The sequence below is a fragment of the Cardiocondyla obscurior genome, linkage group LG02 (genome assembly GCF_019399895.1).
Source record: "Cardiocondyla obscurior isolate alpha-2009 linkage group LG02, Cobs3.1, whole genome shotgun sequence".
NCBI classification, from domain to species: domain Eukaryota; kingdom Metazoa; phylum Arthropoda; class Insecta; order Hymenoptera; family Formicidae; genus Cardiocondyla; species Cardiocondyla obscurior.
The window spans coordinates 898616-917906 of NC_091865.1; the positions used below are offsets into that span (position 1 = coordinate 898616).

The 19291-nt window shown below is 30.4% G+C and overlaps 5 protein-coding genes across 6 annotated transcripts; 3 read left to right on the forward strand and 2 right to left on the reverse strand.

Annotated features, from left to right (window-relative positions):
* The first annotated feature begins 152 nt into the window (after window positions 1–152).
* LOC139113347 (solute carrier family 12 member 9) lies at window positions 153–4699 on the forward strand. Its single transcript, XM_070674454.1, has 10 exons — window positions 153–351; window positions 495–769; window positions 847–981; window positions 1248–1585; window positions 1680–1893; window positions 1958–2227; window positions 2305–2512; window positions 2605–3393; window positions 3472–3894; window positions 3968–4699. The coding sequence occupies exons 2-10, from the start codon at window positions 502–504 to the stop codon at window positions 4164–4166; spliced, it is 2844 nt and encodes a 947-aa protein (XP_070530555.1). The 5' UTR covers window positions 153–351; window positions 495–501; the 3' UTR covers window positions 4167–4699.
* A 140-nt stretch (window positions 4700–4839) lies between these two features.
* On the reverse strand, window positions 4840–6578 carry LOC139113384 (protein FAM136A). Its single transcript, XM_070674517.1, has 3 exons — window positions 6385–6578; window positions 5582–5722; window positions 4840–5062 (listed from the first exon to the last, which is right to left on the reverse strand). The coding sequence occupies exons 1-3, from the start codon at window positions 6466–6468 to the stop codon at window positions 4862–4864; spliced, it is 426 nt and encodes a 141-aa protein (XP_070530618.1). The 5' UTR covers window positions 6469–6578; the 3' UTR covers window positions 4840–4861.
* Window positions 6579–6753: 175 nt separating this feature from the next.
* On the forward strand, window positions 6754–14040 carry Sc35 (SR family splicing factor SC35). Of its 2 annotated transcripts, XR_011547674.1 has the most exons (5): window positions 6754–7090; window positions 8195–8338; window positions 8469–8666; window positions 8782–8874; window positions 12406–14040. XR_011547674.1 is itself a non-coding variant. In XM_070674515.1 (4 exons), the coding sequence occupies exons 1-4, from the start codon at window positions 6909–6911 to the stop codon at window positions 8786–8788; spliced, it is 531 nt and encodes a 176-aa protein (XP_070530616.1). In that variant the 5' UTR covers window positions 6754–6908; the 3' UTR covers window positions 8789–8990. The 2 variants fall into 2 exon arrangements, 1 of the variants encoding a protein (XP_070530616.1); XM_070674515.1 differs by lacking the exon at window positions 12406–14040 and having other exon boundaries at window positions 8782–8990.
* A 178-nt stretch (window positions 14041–14218) lies between these two features.
* On the reverse strand, window positions 14219–17963 carry Frj (membrane bound O-acyltransferase domain containing farjavit). The gene is made up of 6 exons (XM_070674494.1): window positions 17655–17963; window positions 16133–16404; window positions 15900–16051; window positions 15496–15704; window positions 15021–15342; window positions 14219–14712 (listed from the first exon to the last, which is right to left on the reverse strand). The coding sequence occupies exons 1-6, from the start codon at window positions 17864–17866 to the stop codon at window positions 14494–14496; spliced, it is 1386 nt and encodes a 461-aa protein (XP_070530595.1). The 5' UTR covers window positions 17867–17963; the 3' UTR covers window positions 14219–14493.
* A 192-nt stretch (window positions 17964–18155) lies between these two features.
* LOC139113387 (centrosomal protein 20) lies at window positions 18156–19239 on the forward strand. Its single transcript, XM_070674522.1, has 3 exons — window positions 18156–18311; window positions 18591–18800; window positions 18919–19239. Exons 1-3 carry the CDS (start codon window positions 18284–18286, stop codon window positions 19053–19055), a joined length of 375 nt encoding a protein of 124 aa, XP_070530623.1. The 5' UTR covers window positions 18156–18283; the 3' UTR covers window positions 19056–19239.
* Window positions 19240–19291: the final 52 nt, after the last annotated feature.

A 19291-nucleotide genomic window follows, 5' to 3' on the forward strand; every position in this document is an offset into this window, starting at 1 on the left:
TTCGAAATATCTCAGGCGCAAGAGGAGAAGTTAGGAGGCTCTCCTGCGCGTTAGCTGCGCGAGAGGGGAAGTGGCGCGGCCTACAACGCTCTCCATTTTATGTTCACATCGCACCATCTATTGGAAAACTTCTATATTACGATATCATATGTGACGCGAAATGTAACGAAAGCTCATTATTCTGAAATTAAAAGGCGAGTTTGACGTTACAGCGTTGACTGGCGTCGACGTTTGACGTCGAATGACATCATAATTGTACGACAAAAATCGGATATGCTCTTTTATATTTTCTTACGCACAAACAAAGTGTCGTGAACCGTAACATCCTGAAACCTCATTCCGACTTCTCGGGTAAGTGTATTTTACATGAAATTAGGATTGCCAGTGCAACATCTTTTTATAATGCGCAAATATTTCATGGAAGAGTAATCACTTACGTCTTTCGAATTTATTTACCATATAATTTTATATAATTTTGAATGTCTCTCTGGTAGCTCTAAGATGATCGCGTCAGAAGTCGGATCCACGAATACGGAACCAGTTCATATCAGAATTACGAGCGAGAAGGCTCCTCTAATAAATGGCAGGAGTGTGCTTCAACGACTAAGCAACATTTTTAAGATCGGTAGAACGCCACACTCTGAGGGAGATGGCTATGTCGAGTTTGGTAGTCTTGGGGTGGACAACACTCGTACATTGGGAACTTTTGCTGGTGTATTCAGTCCAGTTACATTATCTATGTTTAGTGCCTTAGTTTTTATACGAATGGGTAAGTTACAATTTTATTAAAATTTGATATATTCGAAATATATGTATCAATTAAATTAATTGTTATTTTTTTTACAGGATATATTGTGGGAAATGCAGGATTACTTGTTACTTTAATTCAGTTTATCATAGCATATGGAATTTTATTATTCACAGTAGCATCTGTATGCGCTATATCCACCAATGGTGCTGTGGAGGGTGGTGGAGCTTATTGTATCCTTTTTTTTCTGTTTTAAACTGCATGCAATTCAATCCTTATCTTTATCTTTTTTCTTCTCTATTTATTTGGCAGAGATAAACAAACTATGCCAGCTCATTTCGAGATAACTTATCATCAGATTAGCTTACTTCATCCCATTTAATATTATAAATATGCTTTCGTGCTAAATAAAATTTTTTTTTTAATTATAAAATATAATTATTATAATTAGATCATTAAGTTAAACAAAATTAATATTTTCTTATTAATCGATATACAGTCATGATCAGTCGTACGTTAGGACCTGAATTTGGCGGCTCTATTGGCACTCTCTTTTTTATGGCTAATATAGTGTCGAGTGCACTTTGTATTTCTGGGTGCGCTGAAGGTTTGGTTGAAAACTTTGGCCCGTCTGGTTATTTGATCGGAAAAGCAGGACTAATACCAGATGGCCACTGGTGGAGATTTTTATATTGCTCGGTATTAAATACTGCCAATCTTGTGGTTTGTCTTATCGGAGCTACAATGTTTGCAAAAACTAGTGTTGCGATCTTAGCCGTCGTCTGTATTTGTCTGGGTAGTGTTTTCATTAGTTTTTTAACTCAAGGCGCAATGCAGGTAACTAATTTTCTAATTTAAATATAAAAAAATATATATATTTAATATTAATTTAGTTTAAATTTTAATAAAAACTAATATTATATCTGTTTAGATACCCATACCAGATGCGAATATATTGGTGCAAAATGAAACGTATCACATAAATGGAAGTTACACGGGTCTTTTGTCTTCTACATTGTCTAGCAATCTCTATTCGAATTATAGCGCCGATTATTCCAGCGGAGGAAGCATGACGGATTTCGCGAGTGTTTTTGGCGTATTGTTTAGCGGCGTGACTGGAATAATGGCTGGAGCAAATATGAGTGGTAAATAAATTACTGTTTATATAATTAATGGGATAAAATGTAATAATTATATAATAATTTATAGGCGAGTTAAAAAATCCTGGCCGGAATATTCCACGTGGGACGTTGTCTGCGGTATCATTTACATTCATATGCTACATTTTGTTGTCCGTTTTTACGGCTGCTACTACTAGTCGCTTTTTACTACAAAATAATTTTATATACATGATGCCGATTAATATGTGGCCACCATTTGTTGCCGTCGGTATTCTCACAGCTACATTTAGCGCTGGTTTAAGCAATTTAATAGGTTCCAGCAGAGTATTAGAAGCATTGGCCAAAGATAATGTCTTCGGTACGTAATAATAATATTAATAAAAAATATTTAATTCAATTACGTAATTAAATATTTTTACTGGATTTTTTATTTAGGTTCGGGATTAAATTTTATTACACAAGGCACATGGCGTGGCAATCCAATAGCAGCGGTATTAATTTCGTGGGTTTTGGTTCAAACAATTTTACTTATAGGCTCGTTAAACACTATTGCACAGATTAATTCGGTATTGTTTCTCTTGAGTTATCTCGCTACTAATCTTGCGTGTCTTGGATTGGAACTTGCTAGCGCACCGAATTTTAGGTATGTTATTAAGTATATCCGATGAGTTTCATTTATTAAAATTAATATTTTAAGATATATTAATTTTTTACAAGTATTTAAATTTTTTTTAGACCAACATTTAATTATTTCACATGGCACACAGCAACTATAGGTCTTTTTGGAACACTCGTAATGATGTTTATAATTAACAGCATATACGCTTCCAGTAGCATAATTTTATGCTTAATATTGATCATTGTGTTACATTTATTCTCGCCGAGTAAAAACGCGCCGTGGGGCAGCATATCTCAAGCATTGATATTCCATCAAGTTCGAAAATATTTGTTAATGTTGGATTCGCGCAAGGATCACGTTAAATTTTGGCGTCCGCAAATGTTACTAATGGTGGCATCTCCACGTTCCGCTTGCCCTCTTATCGATTTTGTAAACGATTTGAAGAAAGGAGGACTCTACGTAATTGGACACGTAAAAGTTGGCGAATTTAATAGTCAGAGTAGCGATCCTACAATAGATGAATATCCGCATTGGCTGAGTTTAGTTGACCATATGAGAGTTAAAGCTTTTATCGAATTGACCGTGACGAAATCAGTACGCGAGGGCATGCAACATTTAATAAGACTGTCCGGTATGGGTGCAATGAAACCGAATACGATCGTCCTTGGTTTTTACGATGAAGAAACGCCAAGAAACTTTTTCTTGGATTCTCAATATGCAACAACGATGTTTGAAAATAGCTCAACGCTTCCAAATAATACTATATTCCCCCTAAGACAAGCAACAGGCGAAAAAAATCTAGATCCTGTTCAATATGTCGGTATGTGTTCGGATGTTCTGAGAATGAAGAAGAATTTATGTCTGTGTAGAAACTTTCATCTGTTAAATAAATCACAATTAACGAAGTAAGTAGAAATTTATCCACGAAAATATTCGAAGTAATATTTCTGTTATTATATATAGCACTATGTATTTATTTTTAGGAACTCCAATTTGAAATATATCGATGTATGGCCTGTTAACTTTTTCCAACCAACCGATCAAGACCCATTCGACACAACGTCATTATTCATGCTTCAACTTGCATGTATCATCAACATGGTTCCCAGTTGGAAAAATCTGCATCTCAGAGTGTTTCATTGCGAAACTGGGGATGGCACTGAAAATCTTAATATCTCAGATTCTGCCAGTTCTCTGAACGAATACCCGAAAATTTCAAATGAGCACAGAATTCGAAAATCATTAAATTTATTGAGGATCTCTGCATCAATCAAAAAAATTCCAGAATGGGGAGAGCAAATTCAAGGATTGAAGGGTAGGCCTCTGCTCGAGCCAAAAACTCAATATGAATCAAGTACAGAGTTCAATAATACTTTGAGTAATGTATCTCGAGCTTATATATTGGGGTAAGCATTAATTGATTTTTTGATTATATGCGTTACAAGGAAATAAATAATTTTTATAAATTTAATTTTCTAGCGTTAATCAACTGATAAGACAATCTTCTTCTCAAACTGCGACAACATTTATTTATTTGCCCAGTCCGCCAGCCTCGAATACTTGGGACGAGGATGATATGTATCGGCAATATTTACAATCGTTGACAGAGTTAACAGTCGATTTACCACCGACAGTTTTAGTACACGGTGTTAGTACTGTTACGTCGACTACTTTATAACAAGACGTAACGTGAAAATGTTCAATACATTTTCCATTGGTAAAAAGAGATGATTAATTTAATTGATATATTTTTATTATGGTTTTTATAATACTATTACTAATTTAAAAAAACAATTGTTATACTAAAGATCGAATGTAATGCTTATAATTTATGTTTCTCGTTAATAGTTGACACAGTAATTATTTTATAGATTAATACTACAAAATAGCGTAAAAAGCAATAAGTATTGATTTAATTAACAGAAAACTTTTGTTACGTCCGAGAGAAAGTTTAATGTTGTAAGTACTAAAATTTATTACTGTGATAACAAAAGTATTGTATAAAAAATTTTTGGGACAAATATTTTTAAAAAATGACTGCTAAACAGACTACAATTGTAAATATACATATAATATATAATGGACCGCAATTATAATGTATCTTAATATGCTCTACATATGAAGTATTATTATATTGGATCATTCTTTTATATATATTATATTATTTAATAATAATTATTAATATTTAAATAAATAAAAATCTTTAAATAAGATGTGTATTTTCATCTGCTGAGAGGACCGAGAGAACGGCCATCAATTGGTTTATTAAACTCTAATCGAATGTGATGACAATTTAATAATTTGCTTTTTATTTTACTTACCGGGAAAGTGTCTAATAAATAAATAAAATATTTATTTTGTACCTAAAAAACATTATAAAACTTCATTTTTATTTAGAATTTTCTTCATAGATTTTTCCAAACTTGGAAGTAATTTACAATAAGAGTCCACACATTTGGTGGCACAATTTTCAAATTCTTGGCTATATTTATCTACTTCACTTTGAGTAGGATTTGGTCCTATTTTATCTTTTATATCGTCATTGCATTCCATTATACACCGTTGTAAGCGATTCTGAAAAAATTATAAATAATAAATTACATAAAAAAAATTTTAATTTAAAATATAATGCAAATATTATTAAGAAATCTTTTTCTAATTATACATATATAATATTATTGCATTAAAAAGTTTATTTCAGCTATTGTACTTTATGCAACGTTTTAATTAAAGAAATAATTTTAAATAAATTACTAATTTATTATTTAAGCATAATATGCTTTAATTATAAATTAATTAAATAGGTTTTAATGCAATTCGAGTTCGCTAACGTTTTGTATATCAATTTAATATAGCTTTTACTCATTTTATAATTTTATTAACAATTACAAACATGCATTCCTTTACAACAAATTGTAAGAGAAATGTGCATATTTAATGCCTTTTATTTTACCTTTTTTGTAAAGGTAATTTTATGCAATTTATTATTTAAAAAATACATATCCTTTCTTCCCCCTTTTCTTCCTCTATCTCTCTTTTCCTCCCTTTCCTTTTCCCCCCAAAATAATAGATATAAAATTAATAATTTATTACCTGTACTCGTTCAAACTCTCCTTGAACGTATTGTTGTGCTTCATTTAAAGATGCACTGCAATTCTCCACACAGCTATGCACTTTTTGTATACTATAAGTTTCATTTTCACAACATTGTGCAGCACACTTGTGCATATCTCTCTAGAATAAAATGTAATTTTTTTCTCGCGTACTCTGCGGCGACAGCAGCTAGCGTACGTAATCCTAGGCGACAAAGGCAGGGGATGAGAGAACGGGGAGAAAAAAAATCATCGGCAAACCGGCCGGCGCGGTATATTACATGTGGTACATGTGAAACTCGACGCAGACGACGTTAAAGTCACGTTCGCTAGCTGCCGTCGCCGTATCTGCCTTTCAGTATACGTAACAGATTTCTTAACCTCGAAAGCTCCGTTGTTTCTTTTAATTTATAAATCAAGAAAATCGGGAGCGACACATTTTACTTACAAATTCACTTTCTAAAGATCGAAAACTATAAGATTAAAATTTCAGGGCAAGCAGAGAGGAGGCTCGTCTTCTTCAGATATATCAATCATATTATTTGTTCACAAATTAGATATTTTTCTTGAATTATAATTACATAAAATTAATCTGATTAATGGAATATTAAAAGTCTCATTTATAACATGTATCTTAATATTATTTAATAACTGTCACTGACACTTTATATGCAAATTTATATGTGCACATATAAAACCTCTTTTTACTTGCAATAAATATTTGTATATTTTACGTAATCAATAAATATATTGTACATGTTAAGAATACTAAATTTGACTACCAAAAAAATAAAATTTGCATACCTGCATTTTGCGTAAATATGTTCTATCAATCTCTTCAACTATTTTTGTCATGTGATCTTCTACTCGTTTTCTCTGTTCCTCCATTTCTATATCAAGTATTTATTACAACGTTATTATATTTTTAATACAAAATTTCGTGCACGTGGAGACCATGTATATATATATATGTATGTACTAATTAGATAATATAAAACAGTGTCGAAAACTACGTTTACAATGGCACTGCAACCTCAGCAAAGAATTGCTTTGCTCTTATTCGTCGATTTTCAACAGCCAATCGTAATGCTAACCGCGACCCCGTAGTCTGATTACTATCTAGTTCCGAACGCTAGTTCATAGTTTATGGTCACGTTGCGGATGTTCCGCCTTGAGTCGTTTCTCGGAGCGTCCGCCATTTTACGCTTGTCGCATTCACGTACGGACTTTCGGGTCGTAAGTCGGAGTAATCCCGTTACAATTTTTCAACGAGACTTCCGCGTGTTCTTTTGCAAAAGTTCTGAGCGTGTCACGATTGTACGAGAAAAATGAGTTACGGTAGACCACCACCCCGCATTGATGGGATGGTTTCTCTGAAAGTGGATAATCTCACGTACAGGACAACGCCAGAAGATCTGAGACGCGTTTTCGAGAGATGTGGTGAAGTCGGAGACATTTACATCCCTAGAGACCGTTTCACGCGCGAAAGCCGCGGGTTCGCATTCGTCAGGTGAGCGATCTTATTATAGCACCCTACTCTAAGTCGGTGTACGCACGAGTTTTTGATCCACTCATATATTTAATCGCTTCAAAACGATGCCTGTGCCGATGCTGACGCGCCGATGTTACAACGTGAAAGCGCTAGTCGGCAATTTCGGCTATTCAATGTGCACGTCGTACCTAGTACTCTATCTCGATATACATATATTTTTCATCACGATTTATTTTTAAATGACAATAAAATAATTAGATTTCTATTTTTGTTATATAAATAATATTGTTTAATTTTAAGATGCATTATTGTTTTAGACGAGATATAGGAATAACGAAAAATCTACTGCTTGCATTTTTTTTATACAATCTGGAAATAAACTTGGCATTGTTCATAAAATGCACAGTCTTTTACAATTTTTTTTAGAGATTAAAAAAAAATTGTTTCCATGAATTTGATACTTCTGAAAATTATATGAATAAAAAATAAATAAAGGTAATTAAAAACTGTGAATTTACCTGTGTGATTAATAGTTAATATGGAAGTCGATCATATCTGTGGAAAAATATATAAATATTATAAACTAAAAATAAAAAAAAAAAACTAAATAAAAGCAATTATTTTTTAATAAAAATTTAATAAAATTTTTATATACGTGTAACACTTTTTGATAAAATTTTTTTAATAATTAAACAAGATACATTTGTTTCCAAATGTGTACCGGCAATGTAAAAAAAAAAATGTAAGGTCTTTATTTCAGAGCTGCGTTCGAGAACGTCACCCGAGTGCCCGAGCGTATCATTCTATTTTTTATTGATCTTTAAGGATCAATTTAAACCCTTATAACAATGATATATGACCAAATCCATAATTTCTTGCTTTTTTAAATATAAAATTAAAAGTAATGTTTTTTATTTAAAAAAATTACGTTGATCTTGAAGTCGAATTTAAATTAAAGTCAAAAGCATAGTTGGATATTTCTTTTTTGAATTTTACATTTGTTAATAATTAATTGTTAATAATTAATTTTTTTAAAACATTAAAAAAAAAAATTTTTTTAGACATTTTAAAGAATAGGACAACTAAATATAAATATATATTTATACGTATAATTCTTGGCAGATTTTATGATAAGCGTGATGCTGAAGATGCATTAGACGCTATGGATGGACGATTATTGGATGGTAGGGAACTTCGAGTCCAAATGGCACGATATGGACGTCCAACATCTCCTCATCGTAGCCGTGGAAGTCGTCGTCGTGGAAGGTAAATTTTTGTTGCTTTTATTTTTAAACATTAAAAAAGTGACAGAACAAAAAGAAATAAGTAAATTAATTTTTTACCGTACAAATATCTTGTTTATAAAAAGATTTTGATCATTCATATATGTTCACAGATCACGAAGCAGAAGCAGAGACCGTAGGCGTTCGCGATCTCGATCTCGCAGTAGGTCGCGTAGCCGCGACAGAGATCGTAGGCGCTCCTACAGTCGCAGCCGCAGCCGCTCTCGTTCGGACAGCAAGAGCTCGCGTGGCAAATCACGCTCACGCAGCAAATCCCAGGACAGACAGAAAGACAGCCGTTCCAAGTCTAGGTAAGAATTATATCAATTACTGTTACAACATAAAACGATTGTGTTTCCATGATCAAACATCGAAGCATCAAATTACTTTCTTTACTCTACAAGTAATTGTTATGTATGTCTCCAGGGACTAAGCTGATTGAAGAGTGTGCGAAAGGATAAGAATGAGTACGCGCGTATCCAACGAGTGCTGAATAAGATTGAGATTGAAAGAAAAAAGGTATTCCATTACCCTCTATAGCAACACTCGCACGCTTCTTCACGTTCTTCTATCATTTTAATACATGTTAAACAAACACATAAATATATAAATGTGTATATATATATATTGTTGCTATTATATCTTTCGTCTTTATAGTTTCTCTCTCTCCTTCCCTTCCCCTTTTTTCTTCTTATGCTTCTCTTTTACGCGCGATGTATACATAATTTCATTATAAAGATAATTATAATTATTCCTATTTCACGATTATTAAACTAATTAATACAAATTCGATAGACATTTTGCTTTGTGTGACAATCTAACTTTGGATTGTTCTTTATATTTCAATAACGAATTATAGTTGATAAATTTTATAATATAAGATCTTATGTATTGTTTCATAAGCCTACATGTACCATTCACTATATTTTTGATCAGCGATTATTAATATTATAAACTAAAAACAGATTCTTACGATATTTCTTATTCTTCTACTTTCTAACTTGTATCTATTCTTTACCAACATATTATAGTATTTTGCTGGTAAAACTTGCTATATCTTTTGAAGTAATACTGACAAACATTGTTTGCAGATAAAATTTTGAAACTAGAAAATTCTTTAACACATATCGTTAACGAGCACACTTAAAAAATGAATTTTTTCCAGTAAAATAAGACAGTTGAACAAATAAGTTATGCTATCCAAATTTAAAGTTTGTGTAAATATTTGGTAAAATAAATTAAAAAATACGATACGATAAAATTAATAATACAATTAATAGTTTGCTTTTTTTAATTAAACATTGATAAAACTTACATTTTATGATATTAATTAAATGAGCAATTCGACAAAATTAATAGTTTTATTAATTTTATTTTTAATATTATTTTATATTATTTAATTAGATAAATAATTGATTAGAAATATCTTAAAAATGTTCACATACCTGTATCTGCAATTTTTTTTTTTTTTTTAAAGATATATTTATAATAATGAGTAATACAATAATTTTTTAAATATAATATTTTTGTAAAAAAATTGAGAAGAAATATTTTAATAAAATTTCTAATGTTACAGTAATTTACAAATAATGTTTGTCAGTAATATATTAAAGTATACGCGCTAGATTCAAGGGAAAACTTAATAACTGAGAATGGATTTAAAGTTTTTAGGTTTGTTTTTACGCACGACAATACAATCCTAGAAGTAAGTTTTGTGTTGATAGGCAATCGTTTATGTAAGTTTGCATATCGTAGATGCATTTATAATAAAGCGCAATGAACTGCTGAAAAGACAAAACTACGTATCCCTTGGTTTTCCTTTATGGATTTTAATGTGATTTATCTGTTTCAATTACTTATAAAAAAATTTTTTTCATTAAAATGTAATTGTCAACAAAATATAAAGTAGATTTTAATGGAATACAAATCTTTTCTAAGCACCGTTAAATGGGTGTTATTCTTTATTCAGCTTTACATGCAGGATAAATTATTATTAGGCTTATGCAATGCGATTAGCTACAAAACTATTTTAGGTAAAGTAAAATAATGATAAAACTTTTTTTTCACTAGGCACAGTTAAGTAGTATATAAAAAAAAGAAATATTCTTTAAAATTAATACATACAATTTAATGTGTATATCCACAGTATGTAAGGAAAGAAATTAATTAAGATTGAAAAAAAAACATTTTTTCTGCAAATTAATCTTTTTTTTTTTAAGTATATGTGTTTATGAGGGGTTCAAATATATATGTGGGTGCGGCATATGTGTATAAAATTGTATTATTTAACTCACTTATAAAAATATAAATTTTACACACATATGCATTTAGTATAAATTGTATAAAATGACGATATACATACATTCAAATACGCATACATAAACAAGATATGTTTAAAAAATTAATAAAACTTGTCTTATAAATATTTTTATTAACAATAGTTATACTACACGTTAATATTATTTCTCTCAAAGAAATTTGTTTTTTAATTATCCACCAGTGAAGACGTTCTCACTCGTGTACGAAGTCTTCACTGATGAATCGATACAATATTTTAAATCAAATTTTAATCGCAGAGATAATAGTGATTTGTAATTTGACTATTAACAAAAATATTAAGAATACAAGTTTTATTAATTAGTTTGAACAAATCTAATTTTCAGAAGCCATTAATTTTTTTTTTTAATGATTAAAAACTTAGACAAACACAATACAGTTAAAACTTTAATAATTTAATAGAAAATACTCTATATTGTTTCTATTCTTGCTACATTATATTAGAATGATTTTACATGTTCTTTTATATAGAATGTATTTCATTTTTAATAACACAATTATTTAAAAAAGTTAACACCGTAAAAAAAAACGTTTCAGATAATATTTGTGTAATTTTTAAAATTGGGTTAATATTTGACACACATACACACACAGAGAGAAAGAGAGAGAGAGAGAGAGAGAACGTTAAAAAATTATATAATTTTACTTACGATCCCTCTTTTGATTTGAAGTTGTTCAATAAGCGCATATAACATATGCAAGTAAACATATACATACTATACACTTTTATAGTATTAGTGTACATCATTAATTAAAATAAAAATAAAAATTGTAATTGATTTGCTGGCGACTAGCCGGTTCTTGGAATTGTTCCATCTTTTGGAAATCTAGAAGGCATGAAGCTTGTAGATCCTTGGAATCAGAGGTGGTTTACTGCGAGGTATTCAATTAAGTCTTTCACGAAAGACTTAATCGCGTATATTTTGATTAATATGATTGTTACAATTAAAGTGTCCCTGCTATACATTATATATATATTCATACATTTTGTAAAATAATATACATGCTTTGTAGATCTATGGTTCTAACGAAACATTTTTAATCATTAGATGGGTTCTTTTGCCAAGTATACTTTTGAAAAAGTTGCTTTGGTTCTTTAAAGAGTTAAGTGTAATTAGTAAAATTTACATTTAAATATTTATATACAGGGTATCCAGTTTCTCTCTCGAAAATTATGAGTAGGCAACAATAATTCAAGATGAAAAATCATGTAGAATTATGTAAAATTTGTGTTTATTATAATATAGAAAAAAATTATAACGTTTTTTTTTACTTAATAATGAGCACAAATCTTACAAAACTATATATAACTTTTCGTCTTTAATTCTTATTATCTGCCCACGGTTTTTCTGAGTGACATACTATATGAAACCTTGTATACAAGCATCATCGTGTAAAGTAAAAAATTTATATAACAACCAAGCAGTTCTGTTGACGAAAATATTCCATATTATAACTCCGTATACGAAGTTAAACCAAAATGTTTTAATAGCACTAGAATTAAATTCGAAGTTTATTATTAATTTATTTTAATTGTAACAACATTTCTTTCATTCCTATTCATCTAGTTGCATTTTTTACTTCTACAGCCTGCTATAAAAAATAAAAAAAAATATATATATATATTTATAACAAATAAAAAAAAAACTTATGACACACGGATATGACATCCATATTCTCTGATAATTAAGTTATGATTTTATGGTGCCACAGGCGGTGGAAAGGAGTGGCGTGGCGCGGGTGTAGCCGATGATGGGGTAGCTGAGAGTAAGCAGTAAGCCGAGTAGCAGGGGGCTGTAAGCAGTTTGCAGTAGCGAGAGAGAGAGCGGTATCGGTGGTGCGGTGCGGTCCGTTCCGGTGCAATCCGTCCCGGTGCAAACTGGTGATCGGTCTGTTGAACCAGTGATTCATCAAGGGTTTGCAAAAGTTCGGGGCAAGAGAGAAAGGGGGAAGGAGAGAAAGTGGGAAGGGCGAGGGGTGAAGGGAAGAGAGAGAGAGAGATATGTATGTGTGCAGGGCGAGGGAAGGAGGGAAGAATAATTAATTTGAGTTCATCTGCAAATTAAGAATCATCGCGAGTCTACTGCTGGCTTCCTCGGGTATCGTCAGAAGCATGATGTCGGGTTCTAAGTATCGCGCGATCATCACCAGATCTCGCGAACAGAGGTGACTGATTCGTAGAACCCCCGTGTTCATCAATTGCTCATCTATAAGCAGAATCATGTGTTCACGGTAAATTGCATAGTATATATTACGCATATTACATGCGAAGTACAACAGCTTTAAATGAATAGAATTATGGAGAAGTATTATCATGATTGTAATTTTATTTAAACAAATGTTTCACGATTGTAATTTAATTTGATAAATTGAGTTTAAATATTTACAGCGGCAGATGGAAGTATTCGTACAATGAGGAAGTATTGAAAAGAATCTTATCGCACTTAATTAATAAATAATTTAATATTAATATACGTTATATAACATTTGCATTAATGTTTAAGAAAAATAGTAACGTAAAGATAGAGTCTACATTCGCTGATTTACAAATTAATTTATATAATTCATAACGGTGGAATATTTTGAGGGTAGGTAAGTTTTTCAGAGACAAGTAAAAATAGTCGCATACCATTTAACATTTTTCGCGATAATAGACGAAATATAAATATTAAAAAAATCGAATATTTTACTTCCGATTTTGAATGGATAATCGATGAGCTTCCGTAGTGGCAGCTCATCGGCATCTTTCAACACGCGATCCAGCGCCAGATCGTACGATCTGCGATCGATGGATCCAAAACGCTCCTTGCATTTCAGTTCGAGTACGAGCGCGCAAAAGAGACAGCACAAAATCTTTATTCGGACTTTTTTTTTTACATCCAGCAATCTAGGCGAATGATTAGGTGAAAACGGCAATCTTCCTCGTACTCTGAACGTGAAGCATGTAACCGGACCAGGAATCATAAAGGATCAAGAAATCTAATAGGATGCAGAGGATAGAAAAGACAACCCACGCATTACGTGCGTGAGTACCACAGCTGTCCAAATCGTCAAGAACAGGCAAAGGAACCACATACCGCGTGTGCCATTATATTAACGCAGTGTTATCTGAAAACAATAAAAGTGACGCGATCAAGAGAACACAGAGTTAATTGCAATCTGTCGAGACAGGTTCCAATCTCTCTATCGTTCCAATCACGATCTATCTACAAATCTTTGCCGTGCGACATGTGATCCGCGCGTGTCGGATTTAAGACAGTACAAATTTTATTTTTATGTATTTATTTCTCTTAAACATTAATGTAAATATTAAATAATATATAATAAAATAAAGTTATTTGTTAATAAGTTAATATCCAAATTTTTTGTTATTTTCTCACTTTGCTTATCACTGTATACAGGGTATCTAAAACAAAATGTCACTCCCGAAAACTGTACCTCTCAAAGATATTCTGTATGTACACAATATAAAACGACCACGTTCTTTAATTATTTTCCCACTAAATAAAAACTTAATTACCGCATGTGTATTACAACTTGTATATTATAATTATATATACATTTAGTATCATTCTAACAGTTTATATAAAATATATAAAAAATCGTAATATTTTTCACAAGATTATAAACAAATATAAAAAATTACCAAATAATTAAAAATTGATTGAATTTTTCATTTCATAGAACTTCATTAATGAATAATTAAAAAAATAGTTAAATCGAAATACCTGACGATCCGACTTCTTTTATTTTATTTGGTGGAGACTTCTGCTTTAAAATTTAATACGCTTATAAAATAAATTATTCTTCTTTGTGGTCTTTCTTTTGACGTTTAAGAAAGTAAGGTTTTAAGACTCTTAATAGTAAATAAGCCACAAGTCCTAAAATATGTCCGGAGAAGTATAAACTTTTGTAAAAATATATTATCTCTTGAAAATGCTGTAACTGGAAGGGCACGCCGAGATATGCCATGCAGGTAAGTTTCGCCCACCAGAGGAAGAATCCCCAGGCTTTTCTACCCTGTTTTATTCCAAAAATATAATATAAATAATATGTTAACACGTGGTAAAGCTAGAAAAATTTTTTAATTAATGGTTCAACGAAAAGAAAACTTGTTTAACGCAACGCAATTAAATCGTATTGCGTTGTCAAATATTATTTTACTTTTAAATAACTACGCTTTTTATTAAAAAAATTTAATATTGAAGTATATCTTTATCCTAACTTAATTTAATTTCTACTTATATAATTTTCTATTTGTACTTTATGGAATAATAGCGAAATAAATTTTAAATATTGTTATATAAATTTATATATAAAAAACTTACCAATCCTTTTTCCTCGCATTGATTGTAAAATTTAATACAGATATCCTCGAAGGGTAAATAAAGCGGAACTTGGCAAATGCAAAAATAGTAGCCTGCAGCGTAACCATGCCACAAGGCGGACAAAGTCAATGTGGCGACGGTTCTCAATCCTTTATAAGGAAATCTTTTGTAAATGCATACAGCCATCCAATATTGTATGCATGTATTCCACACCTTCATTGTATGCCTAACAAATGGAGACATTTCCACTTCCCATACGTTCATATTATGCACCGTTTCAAAATTCTGCTCTTCTTTTTTTATTCTTTCACATTCAACCGATCTAAAAAATTATTTAAAATATTATTTTATTGTACAGTTTAAACACCTTTCGTTATCATTAAAATTTTGTTATATGAATTTTTTTACTAATAAAATAATAACTTGTTGAATATAAATATCTCAAAATGTAGACAATATAAGTAAGAATTCTTACAATTTTTCAATTGTTTTATAATCACGTGGACCTAAGCCAGGTACGGGTTGACAAGAAATGGGGTAAGCTCCTAAACCTGACATTTGACAAGCGCATTCAGCCAACGCCATACCAATAAACATTCTCAGTCGAAAACCAGCGAATGTCGGATACATGTAGAAAAATCTATATAGGAAACAATGTTCTCCAAATCCCACTGTTTGTGTGTACTGAAATGAAAAAGAAAAAGAAAGTCTCATTAGAATAATCGGATCGTTTATATTTTATCGTTCGTAATTGAGATGTTTTGATAGTTTTTAATTTACTATAATAACACGATACGTGAAACTTAGAACGTTTAAACCATATTAATGTATTACATAATGTATTTTCGTTTTTTTATTATTTAATGTAATAAACATTACCTCGCTAGGAAAGAGACGATTTATCACCAGAAACAGCACGACAAACACGGTGATTTGTTTAAGTTTGTAATAGGTGAGCGGCCACGGATCAACATAGTCGGAAAATGGCCTGTGCAAAGAGTCCCAATATGTTCTATAACGATAATATGGACCTGCAAATATCACAATTTAATTTACACGTCGATTCTGTTAATTTATTATATCATATTTTATATTTATATGCCATACCTTACCTGTTAACACACCCATATAACTAAAGCTGTAATGTATTACATCCATAAAATCAATTTTTTTAAGCGCTTCGGAATTCACTCCCTGAGCATCATCAGGTGATGCTGTAGCCGCTGAATTGATTTCGAATGCTAATCCAGGTAATTTTAAAGTGAGAATCATTACAACGAGATTTGTGTGAGTCGGCGGACTTGGTAAACCGAAGTAGTCGCCCAGTCGGAAAATCACAAGTAAATAGAAAAAGGAGAAATACAAGCTGACCAGGTGACATTTTCTGTAAAATTAAAATTTATCAAGTCTAATCTTGGATAAAAGTTACATACATCGAGTAACAAGGATATCATACATATATTGAAAGTAGTTACAAAAAATGTTTATAAGTTTTCTATACAATAAAATTCAGTATATATTTTTCGGTTTTTTTTCCACATTACATAGAAAAAGATGAACTTTGAACCAGTGCAACTTATCAATTTAATAGTGATCAAGAAAATAATGTGTGTACATATGCTAATAATAATCGATAGTATATACAAAAACTTTTCATAAAAATTATTTTTAATTTCTAAAATAAATATATCGCTTGAATTACTTTAAGATTAATATTATCTTATCGGCTGATAATGTGTTAAATCATCTTAAAAAATTTTGTAAAAAATAACACTTTATTTAAAATTTAAATTTCTACAATCGTAATAGAAAGCATTTTTATTATTAATTTTATTATTAATTTAATTTTATTATTTTGTCATATTATGAATATTTTATTTTTTTACTGTAAAGAAATATTAAAAAATCAAATAATCAAGTAATTTTCAACATTCAATTAAATTCATTAATTTTATTTTATACAAAATATTAATATTACTTTGACATTATCAGAGATTTTTGTTCTATTTAAAACTTAAATTTTTTATTAACACATTTGGGATCAATGATATTCAAAATTCTTAATGAGATACCACACTTGTGAAAAACCTATAAACTGAAAATTACAAGCTTCTATTATTAAAATAAGCATAAATAAAAATTAATTTTTTTGTTTAGATTCATTAAAATTATACTGATTTTTAAATAAAATTATGCTGATTTTTAATATATATTAAATTATACTAATCACATCATTAAGAGTTACAAAAATAACAAATGATAAAATACATGTTATGTCATTATAAAATACATGTAACTTATTGCAAGCATGAAATAAATTAAAGTATTATCAATGTATATCAGAATTAACAAGCCACTACATTTGAAACTTCTTGGAACTATATTATCAATAATTAAAAACTTAAAAACGACGTAATTCTATCGCTGTTACTGATTGTGAATGTCTTGTTAATTAGTTCTTATTAATGATGGACTTTGATACTGTGGAAATATCTACGTAAATTTATTGAATTTAATGGTGATTCTGTACATACAAGATTTTAAAGAAATCGTGTAACCTAAATTTTAAACGTAAATCATATGTTCCATAGAAAAAACAATTTTTCAGTTATATAAAAAATATATAATGCATACCTCCATGACAAGTTGGTTATGATAACAGCATTGACGAGGACGGTAATAATTGGATGTATGACTGACGATCCTGAAACACAAACCACTAATGCAAAACCAAGGAGGGTTGCGGTCCATTGTTTCGCACGAGGTCCTTCTAATTTACGATATAATGGGCCAATCGCTATGGAAACTATTAACAGTAGTACATAAATAATATCATTCCACAACATCGTTGTTTAAACGTAAACGCGAACGGAAAGAAAATGAACCTCACTAACACAAACTCCGATAACTTATTATTAAAGAGGAGTACAAAGGTCTAGTTTCCACAGTGTGATCCAGTTTGCTCCGGTTTTCACCGAGCGCATAAATCAATCACAGATTCACTGGCACTTGACCGGAGCATAATAGATTTTCTAATTTTTTTTTTCTTTTTTCACGTTTGTGAGTGATTTTAATATATTTTAATTAATTCTTTAAAGTTAGCTGAAATTCGATTGAGTCGATAAAAACATAGTCAGTTTACCTTCTTAAACATTGCATGCTTTATGGGCCAAGACAGTAATGGCAGTGTTTGTTTATACGTGCAATTCAATTATTATAATTTTGAATTTTTAAAAGATATTGAATAAAAAACGTGACGTGAAATGACGACGGAGGAGGATTTAGTAAATGGTATTATAATTACCTAAATATACGTTAATGTGAAAATTGTCAAACGGTTTACTTCTACGTAATATTTTGTCAGAAAAGTTACACATAAGCTGTATTTATTATTTGCATCACAGTAGACTGTCTTTAGTAAATTTATTGTACTTGTTTCCTGCACGTTTAGACTATTTACTTATATTATTTGCATATTAACGCAATCTAAATTAAGATTTCGTTAATATTAACATATTTCCTATATGATAAAATGTAAATTTTATTTTTCCTTGCATTTTAAACTTGCAGCTGTACGTGAATCGTTAAAAGCCGATGGAAATCTTGATCGAATAAAAGCAGAGATGCGTACGGAAGTGATCAAGCTGCTCGATTATTCTGGCAAGGAAAACAAGTCTAAAACTATTAAGGCCTCTCATGATATCATTTTTCTTAATGAACTCATTAGAGAATATTTAGATTGGATGGGTTACAAGTACAGTTCCACTGTATTTATAGCAGGTATGTATTATTTTATAAAGCACATATATATATATTTTATAATCACAATAAATATTGTATCAAAAATAAAATAAAATATTTGATTAAGCAACAAGATAAAAAACAGATTTTTTTTCAGAATGTGACCTCCCTAAACACTGTTTGGATCGTAAGCTTCTTGCACAAGGCTTAGGAGTAAAAGATTGTGAAAGAAGCAAAAATTTACCATTGCTGTGTAATCTTGTGCAAACATTCAGTAACTTAAGAAGTATTTAATTGTGAAATTTATACTAAACATAAAATTATTCAATATTTAATTGTGATTTTTAAATGCTATTTATTTCTTTCCTATGTAAGTTATACACATACAAATTTCACATTTGAATCTTACATACACTCACACTTAAATTGAAAAATGTAGCACAGCTTATTGTTATGACAATAAATAATGAAAAACAAAGGGGTATTCTTATAAGTATGGCAACTCTAAGAATCAATTGTTTAAACTTTGC